General features: G+C 38.5%; 1 protein-coding gene across 1 annotated transcript in view; it reads left to right on the top strand.

The window, feature by feature from the left end:
* The window catches only part of LOC103175069 (ubiquitin carboxyl-terminal hydrolase 47), a 45,004-nt gene that overhangs the window by 14,480 nt on the left and 13,075 nt on the right, over positions 1 to 17,449 (top strand). Inside the window, 18 exon segments of the mRNA XM_007887826.2 lie at positions 1,979 to 2,038; positions 5,396 to 5,599; positions 5,911 to 6,024; positions 8,238 to 8,388; positions 9,597 to 9,693; positions 10,630 to 10,775; positions 11,060 to 11,139; positions 11,333 to 11,482; positions 12,122 to 12,217; positions 12,295 to 12,447; positions 12,711 to 12,878; positions 13,156 to 13,287; positions 14,915 to 14,991; positions 15,451 to 15,506; positions 15,706 to 15,818; positions 15,961 to 16,065; positions 16,493 to 16,700; positions 17,209 to 17,324. Coding sequence (XP_007886017.2) covers positions 1,979 to 2,038; positions 5,396 to 5,599; positions 5,911 to 6,024; positions 8,238 to 8,388; positions 9,597 to 9,693; positions 10,630 to 10,775; positions 11,060 to 11,139; positions 11,333 to 11,482; positions 12,122 to 12,217; positions 12,295 to 12,447; positions 12,711 to 12,878; positions 13,156 to 13,287; positions 14,915 to 14,991; positions 15,451 to 15,506; positions 15,706 to 15,818; positions 15,961 to 16,065; positions 16,493 to 16,700; positions 17,209 to 17,324 — 2,226 coding nt within the window.

The raw sequence follows: 17,449 nt of genomic DNA, 5'->3' as shown, positions 1-17,449 counted from the left end.
TTTAATGGCAATTAGATTCAGAGGAAAGAAGGGTTGTCCAGTGGAATCGCAAGTAAGTTTGTGCTTGGGAGTATAAGAATTGAATTGATATTTATCTGTTTTTTTGCAGAGTATTCCTGTTTTTATGTTGCTTTACAGAGAAACAGTTGCGTATGAATAAGGCCTTGTGTGTTGAAACATCTAAATTTTTACATTAATTATTGACTCACAGACGTGAAGTGTATAACAGGTGTAATCTGGATGATTGTTGACCAGGACGTCAGAGAAGCCTCTTCTTTTCTTGAATAGTGTCATAGGACCTTTAAAATCCACCCGATGACAGGCCTTGATAACGCCTCATCTGGAGGATTGCAGCTTTGATCATCAGCACTCGCCCAGTACTGCACTGGGAACCCAGCTCCTCATGCAGAGGCTTCGAGGCCTGTGAGTGTATCCAACAAAGCTAAGGGTTAAATAAGTACATTGAGATTCTGTTCTGAGATAATTACACAATAGCCAGTTCAAATAGACTTATCCTGTTCAACTAAACTGGGAAGAATATCAAACCTGATTATTAAGTACTTTGGATTCTTTGAAGGGTCAGTTAGGATTGAGAAGTCTTAATTAATGCTAAGGTAGAGTTGGAGAGCTTAATTGGATCTAAATTTTATTTTTATCTCTGCTTATGTCTTTACCTCCCATCTGTAAGGGTGTACTACAAGGTCAAATGTGTGAGTGGCATCTACTTTTGGAATATGAGCACAGTTAAACTATGCCATGGTTTAATATTTGTAGACAAGTTAGCACATTTTTCTTTGCCGTATTTGTCAACTTTTTTATTCAGGTACAGTGGTGAGAGTTTAAGAAGTTACTCCTCAACAATAAATACAATATCTAGTAATTAGCATTCTGCTGTAATTGTGAAAGATTACAATTTAGTCCTGGTTATGGGTGTATTTGTAATTAGAGATGATTCTGATAAATCAAGATGTTAGATTTTTAAAACAAAACTTGTTTCCTTTTTTTAAAAAATTACGATTGAAGAGAAAGTGTCCACCTGTCATTGTGCAGATGCTGAGGTTAAATCGTGTCTGATTCTGCAATACTGTATGCTACCTGTGGTTAAAAATACACCTAATCTGATTATACTGCCGAATTCATGGCGACATGTGAATTAAATCTATAAGGCTTGTAAGCTTTGCTGATACTTTAAAGTTATGCAGTTATGTTTAGAAAGTTTATTGAATCGTACCTATGTGATAAGGTGTTCATTGACACCAGGTGCCTTTGATTAGATTTATTTAAATGCAAGGCAAATACAGGAGTGATGATTTTTCATATTTGTTATCTAAGTAGTGTATAAATTCTAAAATTTTAGGTGTTATATTTCAGAATATTATTTCACTTAATAAAATTGCCTCTTGTTCTGCAGATTATACTGCATTATATTAATTGCTCTTTCTGAAATACAAGTACTGAAAGAGCAGCTTCCAAGGGAATGCTAGTTTTATTGTCTTGGTCTGACCTCAGAGAGTGGAACACCTTTTGGTGAGATTTCAGCATGCAGAAAGCGGTAACTTGTTCCCAACAGTGTCATGGCAGATGATCTTGGACAACATTCAATTCAAATTACATTTGTATAGCGCCCTTCACGTTGGGAGGACATTCAAAGGCTCTGGACATTCAGGGATTTGACCCGAGCTGGGGGTCGGGATCGGTGAGAGTGGTACTGTACTGTAGTATTATTTGAACATTGTTGCTATACTTGTACCAGGTATAACATGTAGCTTTGATCAGGGCGGTAAGCAATTGCGGGACAGCTACAGAAAATAGTGCAAACTCTCATTAATTCAGTAAAATCACATTTTTTACACTTGTTTGTACCGTTCTGGTTTAATTTCACCTGAGATGGACTCTTCAAATAACTATTTTCATCACCTAGATTTCATTTCAAAAAGCTTCTGATTTTTGTAATTTTATCTGTTGTTGTGTGTCTTAGGGTTTATTTTGGAGTTGCAGACAAAGTATCTTTGATGAGATGAAGAAGAAATTCTCCCAGGTAGAATTTGTGTTTGGATGCAAAATGTAATTGACTAGGAGTGAATGGCATGCTGACTAACAAGGGCATGACCTGGGTTTAGAAGCTTCTGTATAAAGCTTAAATAATACTAACCGAAGACATTTCTATAGGTGCTTAAAGTAGTAAAATAGTAGAGGAACATCATATAGAGATGACAATTGACAGTACATTACTATATTAAGAATTGACCTAGATATATAGTGTAATAACTGAACAGAAAACACTGAGGATGATGTGAACTAGTGCATGTGTGTTTATATTGTATGCTGGAAGTAAAATTTTCTTTGAAATGTAGAAAATAGGTTATTTAGAAAAAACATTATTAAACAGAAAAAGGCACAATAATGGAAATATACATACATGCTCATTACTTTGAGGGGAATGAGAAAATCGTATCATATTACTCTTCAAACAAGCAACTGTAAATGTCAAGGACAGGAGTAAGATAAATATAGCTAAATAATGCTGCAGTTGGTATAATCTTGCTAAATATATTATTAGTTCTACAAATTGCCAGATCCCTCAAAACAAAACAATAATAAATTGGTCATTTCAATCCACGACTGTTTGTGGGACGCTGCTGTGTGCAATTGGCTGCCGCATTTCGCCCACAAATATACAGTCAATTCACTTTACAGTATATTCTGTGAAGTGCTTTGAAACGTCTAGAAGATGTGAAAAGTGCTATATCAAATGCAACGATTATTATTTTGTTGTGCTGGAACTAATAATCCTGCAAAATTCTCCCAATTCTTACCAAATTTAGACTTATATATGCTACTGAATTGCGAGAACAGCAGGAGCGACACAATTATATTTATATATTGGTACATCCTCCTGACGTGAAAGACACTATACAAATGTAATATTGTTGTTATATAGGGCTTTTCATGTTAGAAGAGCATCCCAAGGTGTTGGACAGTTAAGTGTTTGCACCCGACCTGGGCTGGGGTTTGGAATCGAGGGGCAGGGGGGTTGGGAGGGTGGCCGAAAGCACGATCAAAAAGAAAAGTCTTGAGACAGTCCTTGAAGGTGGCAGGAGAAGGGGTGAGGCAGAGGGGTGGAATTCCAGAGGCTGGGGGCAGAAAAGGTGAAGGCTCAACCTTAATGGTTGGACGGGCAAGGCAAGGGACATGAAGTAGGCCAGTGCCCAGTCAAGTGGAGGGAGTGGACAGCTTGGTATGGTGTTAATAGGTCCCAGAAGTAGGGAGGAGCAAGACTGTGGAGGGCTTTAAAAGTGAGGATGAGGATTTTCAAATGTTCAAAATCTAGAAGCTTATTTTGCATAAAATATTATAACTTCATTAACACAGATGGTGGAGCACTTTCCAACATCTAACATCAAGAAATTGAGCTTCTGAATTGGTTTTACATAGGAATCTGTAGGAAAGGGCCGTTCTGCCAGTGTTTATACTCCATATGAGCCACTCCGAATCCCTTCCATTCCTTTCTCCTTCCTGATTGCATCAAGGTTCCTCTTCTGTAAATTGATGATTTTTGCTTCAACCACAGCTTCCGTAGTGAGTTCCACATTCTCACCACTCTCTGCATGAAGAAATTCCTTCTATACTCCCTTTGAGGTCTGGCTGCTGGCTATTTTATACATATGTCTGTACATTTTGGACTGACCAACAAATGCAAACCGCCTATTAGTGTCTGTCTTATTTGATAATCCTTTCATAATTTTAAATATCTTTATCAGGTCCCCTCTCAGTCATCTTCTCCAACGAGAAAAACTAATCCATCCAATCTTTCTTGCTAACTGTATCCACTCATCTCTATTGACATCTTAAATCTACATGGTGCACGATGCGATGGGGTGTGCTAAAAGGGGCAAAGTAACATGGCTGTATCTACAAGTATTTCAAGTATATTCACATAAGATATGAAAATAATAGAAAATAATGTAATGTTTTTGAGAGGAAGACCTTGAGCTTATTTGATCAAGTCATGAATTATATCTTTCTCATTCTTGTATGGTTGGTGTGTGGTTACGGTGTTGCTGCTAACAGTTTGGTGTTTACTGTGCTTACTCACTGTTGTTTGTGTTTACTTTCTCTGCAATTCTCACATGTATTGAGCTTGAATATGTTCCCTTGTGGCTGTACTAACCTGTAAATAGCACTGCACCATAGACATCCAAAAGTGCATGTATGGGAATGTTGCAAGGACGTTCTGGGGAAATGTTGGCAAATGTTCAAGATCGCTTTCATGTTTCGGAGTTGCTGTTTGGTTCTCTTTAATACTATTGTATGTAGATGTTTATTAGTAGCTATTGTAAAAGCTGTTTTCTTTTTATGATTACCAATGTGCAATGTAATTAAAAGGAAATTACTTCACACCAATGATTGGAAGAACCAATGTCCTGCCAGAGTAAGCTGGAGAATGCTTAAATTTTCAGCATTATTTTTCTGTTTTACGACTATATATTTTAAGAAGCCATGATAGTTGTGTCAAAATATAATCAATACATCATTATCTGAATCTTCTATAGAATGAAATGTCCCACGAGCAATGTGTGTTTATTATGCTGTTATCCTTTAATAGCATACTGAATGCTATGTGGCAAGCATTCTGAGTAATCGTGATTTAGAGGAGATTTGGGTGTCACCTTAAAAAAAACTAAGGCAGCATTGGAAGTGACAATGGTTTGTTAATTAACCGGGATGTAACTTGAAAGTATTGAGCAAAGTTTAGCCTGAAAAATTCAGAATCACTTGAATTTGTTTTTAAGAAAACAGAGCCCTTCTCTGCAAACATTGGTAAGCATCAAAGCACTGGGTGCAGGGTAAGTTTAATTATAGTATATAAGGACTCGTTTTTATCTTTTGTTAAGCGGAGAGTACATTTGTTCATGGATTTTGACAGCCTATGCTAAGTTATCTGAGAAGAAAAATCTGAAACAGGATCCTTCTTGCACATTGAGAACCTTGATGGGTCGACCAAGGAGAAACATTAATTGCATCTGTGGAAATGTCCAGAGACTGGGCTTTCTCTCCTGTGTTGATAAGGATAGTATGTTGTTGTTGTATGAATGTGCATGAAGAACTTAGCATAATATGTCAACTGGTGCAAATCTTTTGAATAATCATATAACCAGGAATATAGAAACTGGGACATTATCATGTCTTGCTTCAAGGTACCTTAATTGCGACGTCCTCCCGACGTGAAAGGGCTGTACAAATCTGATTTTGGTGGTGGTGTTAATTAATTTAATTTTAGAATTTATTAAGTGAGAACTTTGTCCTAAATTATTGCAATCAAACACTTTGTAATTGACACATTGAGGATGCAGCACAGTATTTGTAAATAGCACCTTTTTCTTTTTAAATGCAGTTAGAAAATGCAGCAGATGAACCACGGGTGCTGTGTATTGTTCAGGACACCACCAATGCCAAGACAGTTACTGAACGCCTCACTCTGAACCTCCCAGCATCAACTCCACTGAAACGCCTCTTTGATGATGTGTCATCTAAAACAGGCTATGTGAATGGCACGTTCGAGTTGGTCTGGGGTAATGGACTAAATAATGCAGACCAGGTGAATTTGAAAGTAAATATATTCCTTAGAACAGAGCATTTGCTTGGGAGTACAATTAATCCTGCTAACAAGAAATGTCATCTTTTCTCTTACCTCCCTTTTTAGTTCCATAAGAAATGTCTTGCAAAAACATGTTGAGACGTAAAAATATAGAACCTGATGATCTTGTGGGAATTTACTGTTTGTTTAGGAGGCCTTCAATGATCAAAACGCTAAATGTCTCTTTGGCTTTTTAATATTGAGCTCAAACCTAAGTAGAAATTCCACAAGTTCCCGGGAAATAACTGCATAGTGTTTTATTTTTTTTTCAGAGTCCTTTAGATTCCAGCAGTGAAACATCTCTTAGTTCTGCTGGGTTTGAACCAGGAAAGAAAAACTTTCTTCATCTCACAGATAAAGATGGTGAACAGCCTCAACTTGCATTGGTAAATTGATTTCTATTTAGTTAGAAATCCCTAGGCAGCCAAGTGTTTATCTGGTCATTTGTGAACTGGAGCATATGGGAAATCGCAAGATGTAAACCGGCATTTTGTTGACGTTTGTATCAAAGAATTGCATAATTCTTCCAAATGAATAATTATCAAGCCTGATAATAATCCCTCAAGAAAAAATAATAATAAATTGGTCACTCAATCCCCGACTGTTTGTGGGACGCTGCTATGCGAAATTGGCTGCTGCGTTTCGCCCACAAATATACAGTCTTTGCAGTATATTCTGTGAAGCGCTTTGAGACGTCTTGAAGAAAAGCGGTATATCAAATGCAAGGATTATTATTATTCAATCCAATTTAAAGAGTTAGGGGTGAAGATCATTTGTAGTATTCCCTCTGCTAAAGATGCCCAAGGGAAATACAGAGAGCAATTAAATTGTGAGTGTACTGGGGTATATTGTGAGAATGCAATCTACCCAGCAATTGATCTCTTTGACACTAATTAAGAACAGAGTAGAACCATGGGCGGAGTGGAAAAATACTCTCAGCATGATTTCTCGTAATCTTACCAAAACTAGTGTGAACAACGAAGTGTTTTTTAAACAAAAATCTGCTGCACTACTCCTGCTCCAGCTGTGATTTTTACTGCATAATAAGTAATATAATTTCAGCGGGAGTAGTACATTCTGAACATCTGCGACCAGGACTCTGCCTTCTTGACCTCTCTGCAGCCTTCGACATTGTCGACCATCCTATCTTTCTACACCACCTCTCCTCTCAGCTCAATCTTTGCAGACATGCCCTTGCCTGCTTCGAATCCTACCTCTCCCACCATCTCCACTTTGTCGCCACTAACGGCATCTCCAGCCCCCGCACTGTCACGCGTGGCGTCCTTCAGGGATCTGTCCTTGCCCCTCTCCTCAATATCTATATGCTCCCTCTTGGTGACATCATCCACAGACATGGGGTCAACTTCCACATGTGTGCGGATGACACTCAACTCTACCTCTCTGCCTCCACCCTCGAATACAGGACCCACTGCTGTCCTCACAGACTGCTTGTCGGACATTAAGTCCTGATTGGTTCACGCCAGCGCCTCCGCACCTCAGGCACTGGCAGCAACAGCAGTAAGTCAGGAAGCTAAAAGTCTTGTTTTACCCTCAACTGTCCTTTTTCCCCCACATCCGTGCCATGACCCGTTCTGCCTTCCCCCACCTCCGCAACATCGCCTGGCTCTGCCACTGTCTCATACCTCAGGCCGCTGAGATACCTCATACACGCCTTCATTACATCCAGGTTCAGCTATGCCAACTCCCTGCTTGTCGGCCTCCCCAACTCCTCTCTCCATAGGTTGCAGATCATCCAGAACTCTGCAGCCCGTGTCCTCCCCCGCACTAGGCTCCGTGACCCTATCACCTTCATCCTCACCCAACCCACTGGTTTCTCATCCCACAGAGGATACAGTTCAAGATCCTGGTCCTCACTTTCAAGGCCCTCCATGGCCTTGCTCCCCCCTACCTCTGCGACCTCCTAACCTGCTCGCTCCCTCTGCTCAGCGGACTCCAGCCTGTTTCGCATCCCCTGCCTCGCTTGCCCCACCATTGGCGGGTGGGCCTTCTGCCCCCACCCTCTGGAACTCCATTCCGCAGTCCCTCCATCTCGCCCCCTCACCATCTCAAGACTCTCCTCTTCGACAGTGCCTTCCGTCACCTTCCTTCCTCGCCCTGCCCTCCACCCTCCCCATCCCAATCCCCAGCTCGGGTCTGAAACACTGACTGTCCAACGCCTTGTCCAACGCCCTCCCGATGTGAAAGGCGCTGTACAAATGTAATTTTGTTGTTGTTCATTTAGCCGAATTATTCAGCTTCCTAAAATTTCTCTGAAACATCAACTATTTTTGAGGAACTAGGCTTGTTTCTAATGTGTTTACCATTTGGCACTATTCGTACAGCATGGCCTGTTTCATCAGAACAGCGCGGGTGTCTCACTCCAGAGAGTTGCTTTGATTTGAAAAACCTACTGTGGCGTCTGCTCCTAAGTGCTATTTATCCTGGATTTGACTAGTCGGCAGATTATACGCAAACCCAAAGTTCCCTGCTTCAATTTGTGATTTCTGTAATTAATCTGCCTCCTTCACAAGTGCTTATATTGATAGTATTATTGATTTCTAAATCCATAGGAAGACTTTTACAACTTGTATCTTCTTAGGATGAGTCTGGTGCAGCAGACAGCAGTGGCCTTGATGACAGCTGTCAAGAAAGGATCATTAATCCTCAACAAAGGGAGAGCACGGCTGGCTGTGGGGAGTACAACAGTCAGAGCTATTCATACTCACCCATCCTGGGGAAGTCAGAAACTGGTGAGAATACAAGCACATACACCTCTGTCTCATCTGACATAATAGTCTGCAAACTGTTTCTCAAGAAGCTGTTTGCATACAACAGGATTTTAAACAAAGAATAGGATGGTTATGGAATCCACTTGAGAAGTTGAAGTATATTTTAAAATTAATCTGCATCTTTTTCAGACGAGGTAGCTGGGTAATCAATCGTACAGCACCTTCTCAGTGATACAAAATGTTTCTCCACATTGCTCTGTGGAGCCATCTACTATCTTGAAATATGCAATTACATAACTTTAGAGCTGTAGAAAATGTTGCTTATTTTGTTAAGAGAAGGTTTTAAGATGCCATGTAATTATTGTATCAAGTGCTGCACAAACTGTCTGTATAAAGAGCTATTTCTGACTCCAATGTTGCATTTATAAAATGGGATAGCATCACCTAGCGGTGGAACGTCCATGTTACATGTTACTAAAAATCAACCTTATCTCTCAACCCCATTCCTAAACATTAAGTTTAAACAAGTATGTAAGATGTTTTATTCCTCAATCTTCCAATGACCCTTCTGCATAGCAAAATACTTACACTATTTTAGAGAAATTTACATTTATTTTTTGACCACAGGACCTGGCATTCTGCAAATGACCTCTTCCTCTCCCCTTCCTTTGTCTGAACCCGGTTTATCCGTGAGCAGGGTTTGCCTGTTCATTGTACTGTGCGCATCCCAATGCAGCTTTATTTGGACTGACTTGGGGGTGGGGGGGCGAAGAGGGATCAAATGAGTACTTTTGACAGCAAGTTTCAACTTTTCTCTTTGTTCCTCCTTTTGAAAGACTTCTCCTTTTAAGTACAGTATAGAATCATAGAATGTTAGCAATGGAGAAGGCTTTTTGTCCCATCAAGTCTGCACTGGTATTTCGAATTTTTCTCCACATGAACCACCTTGTCTAATCCCACTCTCCGGTTTTGTTCATGTTTTTATAGTGTCCATCTGATTCCTTTTTAACATTTAAGGAGTTTCAGTGGTTTCTGGAAAAAAAATTTACATACTTGCCACCCTCTCTAAAAAAAGCTTTATCTTTCAGAAAAGCAGAACTATTATATTGTGCCTTCCATAATACATGTGTAAACTGTTCTTTGCTAAGATGTAGTTAAAATGCTACTTTGATCTTTTGATGCTGATCCCTGAAACCATGCTTGATAAATTCCTGTTCATTTGTTTTCAGGTTATGTGGGATTGGTAAATCAAGCCATGACCTGCTATTTGAACAGCTTACTGCAAACACTCTTCATGACTCCCGAGTTCAGGAATGCACTGTACAAGTAATGCTTTTCTTTTCTTTCTGAGTGTTTCAATTGGAAAGTAACCCTGACTGATATTCACTGATATCCTGTAGAGAATGAGTTTGCCAATTTTGAGTAAGTTGCTCAGACAAGAAGTGCAACTTAACTAGTTAGTATTAAAGTTGTTCTTTAGTATCTGCAGATGACCATCCTAACTAAGAAGAGGACAGGTGATATAGAGCGCTAACTTTCAGTCAGAAATTTTTTAGCATTCAATTAGAAATAGAATGTAATTATTGTACACGCAATAATTTATTTATGACAACGGAAAAATAATTTGAGACGAGTTTTCCACATGCTGACTGTTGTTTTGGACTTCTGGCTCAGTTTGGTGGTGTACAAGGAAAGGAATTAGCTTTTTGGAATTGGGTTTAGCTGCTAAACTGAGATAAATTAAGTATTAAATAAACTTTTTGAATGCCATATTGAAAAGTATCTGGATCACCACCACCACCTAATGTTACATTACTGGGATCCAACTGGAGATCACATAGGTCACCATGTCCTAATGGGCAGGATGGTGGATTAGGGTCAGTGGTTATCCTAGTAATGGACGTAATTGCCCCTCAATTTAATAGGTGCAGTTGAACACGGGGAAGGATCTGAAATCTGTGAAATCAGCTACTTATATAATAACTGCAGAGCAAGTCATGAGCAGGACAAATACAAGAAAATCCACTTATTCAACCATATTATCTGATTGGTGGCTTAGTATTGTACTTTCAGTTTACCAATTGTAGGAAGGCTCTAGTTATACCATTTAAAAAGTAGGGTATAATCGTTGACCATTGAAGCATCTGATCTCATGGCTTTGTATATTTATGTATAATTTTCTTATATATATATATATAGCTTTTTAGTCGTATGTGACAAATAAGTGTGAGGAACAAGCCTGTGAATGTTTTCTGTTATCAGATGGGAATTTGAGGATTCGGAGGAAGATCCTGTTACTAGCATTCCGTACCAACTCCAGAGACTGTTTGTCTTACTGCAGACGAGTAAGAAAAGAGCCGTAGAAACAACGGATGTGACTCGGAGCTTTGGCTGGGATAGTAGTGAAGGTTGGACTGGATTTTACATGAATGCATTTAGTGCAATCTCCATGTTCTACTTGCGTAAGATTTAGATTTTAAAAATAGTGTCAACATTTTTTATGCAGAGTTGTTCGTTCTCCAGGCTTGTGCGGTCGAATTGTTTAACATGATCCAGTGCAGTATGTCTAATGGGAATGTGATGCATATAATCTATATAAGTCTATAAAAACATAAGGAATACATTTCTGTTCTTTTTGTAATTGTAAAAGATTTTCATTGAAGTCTAATTATTGTCCTAATCCTTTCACAAGCTTGGCAACAGCACGATGTGCAAGAACTATGCAGAGTTATGTTTGATGCACTGGAACAAAAATGGAAGCAAACCGAACAGGTAATGCATACTGATAGATTTGGCGTAAGTTGGATGAAGCAAGGATAGATCATATTTCTTCTTTGTTTGTCGACTCAATATTAAAACTGACAATTCATTGTTCATAGTGAATACATTTACAACATGCTTGTCATACCTTGCATAATGCAATTATGGCAATCTTATTTAACTGGATCCTTAATTTTGATTTTAGGCTGACCTCATCAACCAGTTGTACCAAGGGAAACTGAAGGACTATGTGCGTTGTCTGGAGTGTGGATATGAGGGCTGGAGAATTGACACATACCTCGATATCCCACTGGTTATCAGACCATATGGATCCAATGTGGCATTTAGTAGTGTGGTGGGTATATTTTTTTTCTAGAGCTGTAAAGGTACTTTGCAATGTGGTAATGCAACATGCTGTATGTAATTTAAAGGTCAATAAAGATTTAACAGAGCTCATTTTATAAATCATAGAATCAGAATTATACGGCACAGAAAGGCCATTCTGCTCATCGTGTCTCTGCCAGCTCTTTGAAAAGAGCTTTTCCAATTCAGTCCCACTCCCCAGCTCTCTCCCCATAGCCCTGCAAACTTGTCCTCCCCAAATGGGTGGGAGTAAGTATCAATATCAACTTACAAACTACAAATCCTTTTTCTAAACACATTTTCCTGTTTAGAATCCAGGAATACTATTTACTATTTTTAGACACACTTCTACATTTGCCCTCTTAGTCCAGTATCAATCAACCTGGAGAAATTGGATTGGAATGGCATTGTAATACATGCGTTATATTAATTCGGATGTAAGCAAATTGTAGAGTTAATTTCTCAAAACCACAACTATTGATGATTTTAATAATTTTCCTCAATTTAATACTGTTACCATTAAATGGACTGATGGAGAGGGACGTGATTTAAAAACTTGTAATTGAATTTTTTTATTCCTTGGTTCTATCGTATTTGTGGTAATTACTTATTTTGCTTGTCCTTATATTAGGAAGAAGCTTTACAAGCGTTTATCCAACCTGAAACCCTAGATGGTCCCAACCAATACCTTTGTGAGCGCTGCAAGAAAAAATGTGATGCACGCAAGGTAAGGAAACTGACAGCAACACATCTGATAAAATATTTTTTCAAGTGCATAACTCAACTCCTGAATCTTTCATTTAGGGGTTGAAGTTCCTGCACTTCCCATACCTATTGACCCTGCAGCTGAAGAGGTTTGACTTTGACTACACAACAATGCACAGGATAAAGTTAAATGACCGGATGACTTTCCCAGCAGAGCTTGACATGAGTCCCTTTATAGATGTGGAAGAGGAGGTAAGTGCATTTGTGGCTGCTTCCTTGGAAACACATTCTCAAGGTTACCTTTTGTCAATTATATTATTACCCACATTGCTGCCGAAGATTAATCTACAATAAAAGCAAATTTTGAATATTTTTTCAACAATATTTTTAGATAAATATATGTGCTGTGTAGAATCATAAAAGTTGCATGTGGCCCATACTCCGCTCTAAACTTTGTGTTTTGCCTGACAATATAAATTTTCATCTCATCTACGTCACACATTTTGCTTTGTCAGAAATCTCCTCAGACTGAGAGCTGCACAGACAGTGGTGCTGAGAATGAAGGGAGTTGTCATAGTGACCAGATGAGCAACGACTTCTCAAATGATGATGTTGTGGATGAAGGAATCTGCCTGGAAAGTAACCACAATAGTGAAAAGACTTCAAAGGCAGGAAATGAAAAGGTTTTTATGTTTATCTCCCTAAGATTCTGTCTGTGGCTGTGATATATATTGTACATTGCTCCAGCATACATTGTAGTGATGATGACGATGACCTACCTTGAAATCAAATTCAAGATCGTATTTGTCCAATGTGTTGGATGCCTTTTCACAGAAACTGTTTTGGCATTTGGGCAAACAGTCACATTAAGGTTTTTATTAAATGTTATTATAGACTGTAAATGAAAGTGTCAAAAAAGAGTCTTGCATTTTTCTTTAGCACTTGCTAATTTATTTGCAGGGTTCCTGGATTTACGAGCTCTTTTCGGTTATGGTCCATTCTGGAAGTGCTGCTGGTGGACATTACTATGCCTGTATAAAATCGTTTAGTGATGGACAATGGTACAGTTTTAATGATCAGCATGTTAGCAGGGTATGGAAGCATTTTGTACTATATCCCAATATGATTTATACCTTCAAATATAGTTTAGAAAATGAAACCTACAGCTAGTTACAAACATTTATTTTCAAGCTAATATTGTCAGGTTATTTCTAATTGCATATTAGTACTTTTGTAACTTGTTACAATATAAATTTACACAATGGCACATCACTGGGTGAGTGATGCCAATTAGGGTATGAGAGACGCTATATAAATGCAAGGTGTTGTTATTACTGGTTGTCTTAGCAAATGGTTTCCTTATCCGTGATGTTGAAGAAAGCAAGATAAAACTGAAATCATATAACTAGACGGGACTTGGATTCTAAGTCTAGTAATATATTGATTCTGTCTATGAAAAAATCTGCCGAAAACGTATGTTTGAAATCAACCCCCCCTCCCCCCACCCCGAAAAAAGGGGAAAAGGCTCCTTTGCTTAATGTGAACAGGTTATGTAGACTGTGTACTTCCACTCACCACCTGACCTAATTTCCCATGTAATACCCTCATTGCAGTTACTACAGCTGTAAACTCGAATACCAGTGCTCCCATCATTACAGGATTTCCTGTATTTTATGGGATTTTGACTCAGGTAGAGGAAGTGTGTTTTTCTTCCGTTCTTCCGCTTGTGAGAAATAACTGTTTACATATCACAAGTGAAACCAGGATAGCCTCACCACTTGGCCATTATTGTTGCTGCGAAAGCATGAGCTGGCAGACATTTACAAAGCCAGATTTGGGTAGGAGAAGGAGGAATTGGTAGGTACATAGTTGGAATATGGGGTGGAGAGATAAACAGTGGTTACATAAATGGACAAGAGAAAGATGCTAACTGACACAAAAAGAGATAAGCGTCAAGGAAGAGAGAAGCAGCTCGAAAATAAATATCAAGTTAAAAATACTATAGAATGAGCTCAGATTTAAAATCCTCTATGCAGATGAGTGTGCACATTTAAGGAAAAGAATAAGCAGCTGATCAGGATACTTGAGCACTGGATCTTTAGTGGGAAAAAGCAACATGTGTCACAGAAAAACAGTGCCATTTTGTTGGCTGATGTTGCAGTTCTTGAAATTATTATTATTTCCACCATTTGGCACATATTTGGCAGATTATGCAAGTGTATAAGATGTTCTGGTTTTTAGTGGTGCGTTGATGGCATGTACAGGGACATGTCAGTACACTTGTCAGTGTGTTAAAAAAGAGGTTGCTAGATTTAACCATTAGTGGGTTTGTGTAAGATGTCCTGTAGCTCAGTGGTTAGAGCACTCGCTTTGCAAGTGAGAGACCTGAGTTCAATTCCAGGCAGGTCAGGGCGAAACCTTGGGCAAGTTTCCTTACTCCACACACCTAATAATAATCCCTCCAAAAACAATAATAAATTGGTCATTTTCAATCTACGACTGTTTGTGGGACATTGCTGTGCGCAATTGGCTGCTGCGTTCGCCCACAAGTATACAGTCAATTCACTTTACAGTGTGTTCTGTGAAGCGCTTTGGGACGTCCTCCCGACGTGAAAAGCGCTATATCAAATGCAAGGATTATTATTGATTATTATTATTAGTGAATTACTTCACTGGTAATTTCTCAATGAAAATAGCAACAGATTGTTTTTGTTTTCAGATTACTCAAGATGATATTAGGAAAACCTATGGTGGCTCTTCAGGGAGCAGAGGCTATTATTCCAGTGCTTTTGCCAGGTGATGTTAAAGAACATACCACACATTCACTGAAGATTTTTGGAAGAACTGTATACAGATATTGAGTTTATTTTGAGTTTATTGACCTCTCCTCCCAGGGTTCTGTTTCCGATATTGTAAAGGCTGTAATGTATTGTAAGACTGTCTGTATTGTAACCCCCTTTTGTAACCTGAGGAATGATAGTTTAACTGGTTAGATCCTGAGAGTTGTTTCATTAGATTTTGAAAATAATTGTCTGTTGCCGGCAGTGCATCTTATTGGAACCAAAATGGACTTGTACGTCAAAACACAGTAGATATTTGAATGTGCTTTTGTAATGATAGATGATAAGTAGAATTGAGGGGAAAAAATAAATGTTAGGCTTTTAGTTTATTGATGCCTGCTTCACCAAATTCAGAAGTATGATTAGAGCTGTTACTATGAATATATGTAGTTAACTGATCTCTCTTTCTCACCAGCTCAACAAATGCATACATGTTAATTTACAGACAAAAGGATTCTGCAAGGAATTCAAGTAAGTAAATCCTTGATGATTATAGCCTAATGTTTTAATTTGTACGTAGCCAGTGAGAATAATACTGTGTTTCAGTGGTTTATAATTAATAAAGAATAATGATTGATTCATGAAAACTAAGAACCTCAACCCAAACTGTTTAGCAGTGTGTTCTGGGTGAGCGTATTTGATGTAGAGCACAATCTTGCTTCTTTGACAGAGTTCTTGGAGGTTCTTGAATTTCCCGATCACATCAAGGGACTGGTACAGAAGGAGAAGGAAATAGAGGAACAAGAAAAAAGGCAGCGTGAAATTGAACGTAATACCTGCAAGGTACTGCATGTCAACGGTTAACCTTTAAGATCCTTTTCACGGTTACATTGGAAATTTGAATATGTACAACTCTGAAGAATGGTTAAATGAATATTTCATATCGTTAAAAGAAAGACATTTATCAATCTGTTTCTTATCACAGATCAAGTTGTTCTGTATGCATCCTGCACGGCAGGTAATGATGGAGAACAAGTTGGAGGTTCACAAGGACAGAACTCTGCAGGAAGCAGTGGAGGCAGCATACAAGGTATGCAAACTACAGGAACAAATTGGCAAACTAATTATAATAAAAAATGTAATTGTTTCTCAGTACAATGCCAGAGAATTATGACCACAGACCACTTATATCTATAGTTTCCTGTTATATTACTGAGTTGTGTATTATTAGTTAGTTTGCCTGTAAATAAGCAGTCACTATAACTTACAATAAAATCCTGTGCAGTGCGTTGATATGTTTTGGCCAGGTTATGAGCAGAGACTGAAAATAGCACAGGAGAAAAAAATGTGCCATTAAAATGAATACCTCTGACAAAGTATCTAGTATAACTTTTGGATTGGAAGCTAATAAGTTTGTTAATATAATGACTTGCTAGCTGTGCGTGTGATATGTTTTGTAGCTGAGTTTGTAGAAGCACAATCATGAGTACTTTATTCATTTGTTTTTCACTTTTAAGATCATGGATTTAGAAGGTGTACTTCCTGTTGACTGTTGTCGACTTGTCAAGTATGATGAGTTCCATGATTACTTAGAACGTTCATACGAGAGAGAAGAAGATACACCAATGGGATTACTACTGGGTGGAGTAAAGTCATCTTACATGTTTGACTTGCTGTTAGAAACAAGACGACCTGATCAAGTTTTTCAACCATATAAATCGGGCGGTAAGTTGCTTTATAAATATTTCTATTAGAGTCCCGCAGTCAGAGCAAATTCCTAGAGAGGCTAGCTGTCTGCCAGGGGGTTGTGTAGGATAACTTAGTTTGAAGAATGAAAAAGATTGAATCTATCAGTGAGTAATTGACAGATCACTGTCCAATGTCTTTCACTATTGAGAATGATGTGGGGAACATCTGTTGACCTGGGACCATTTACAATATATTTTCTGTAGAATAGTTGAGTGATCAGTGAACATTAAATGCTTTCTTTAATCATGTACATTTTATGTTTTGTTCTCTCTTTACACTGTATTATACATAGTTTGTTATTAATTTAAAGTGTGGATTAGCTGTCACTTAATTTGTTTTGTTTGTAGACAATTCATTATCGTTTTGCCATGCATTCTGGCAATAGGAAGCCAGGAATTAGTGCTCAGTCTTAACATCGGTTTCAGAATTTAAAAATTCATTGTCATTTTACCCATCTCACTTTGATCCATTACATTTTCTTTAGAAGTGATGGTGAAAGTGCATGTGGTTGACCTGAAGACAGAAACAGTGGCTCCACCCATCAGTGTCCGGGCCTACCTTAATCAGACAGTGACAGAGTTCAAACAGCTAATTTCACAGGTAGGAGCTGCAGGCCATTTGGTTCATTAGTTTCTTAGCTTTTATGAGCTCCACTTTTACAAAGTTTGGAAGTGATGAAGAAGGTGCTTACAGAGAACAGTCTGGATCAGTCACATGGCATCTAT

Source organism: Callorhinchus milii, unplaced genomic scaffold (assembly GCF_018977255.1).
Source record: "Callorhinchus milii isolate IMCB2004 unplaced genomic scaffold, IMCB_Cmil_1.0 Scaffold17, whole genome shotgun sequence".
In the NCBI taxonomy this organism is placed as follows: domain Eukaryota; kingdom Metazoa; phylum Chordata; class Chondrichthyes; order Chimaeriformes; family Callorhinchidae; genus Callorhinchus; species Callorhinchus milii.
This window is presented reverse-complemented; position numbering and strand designations above follow the sequence as displayed.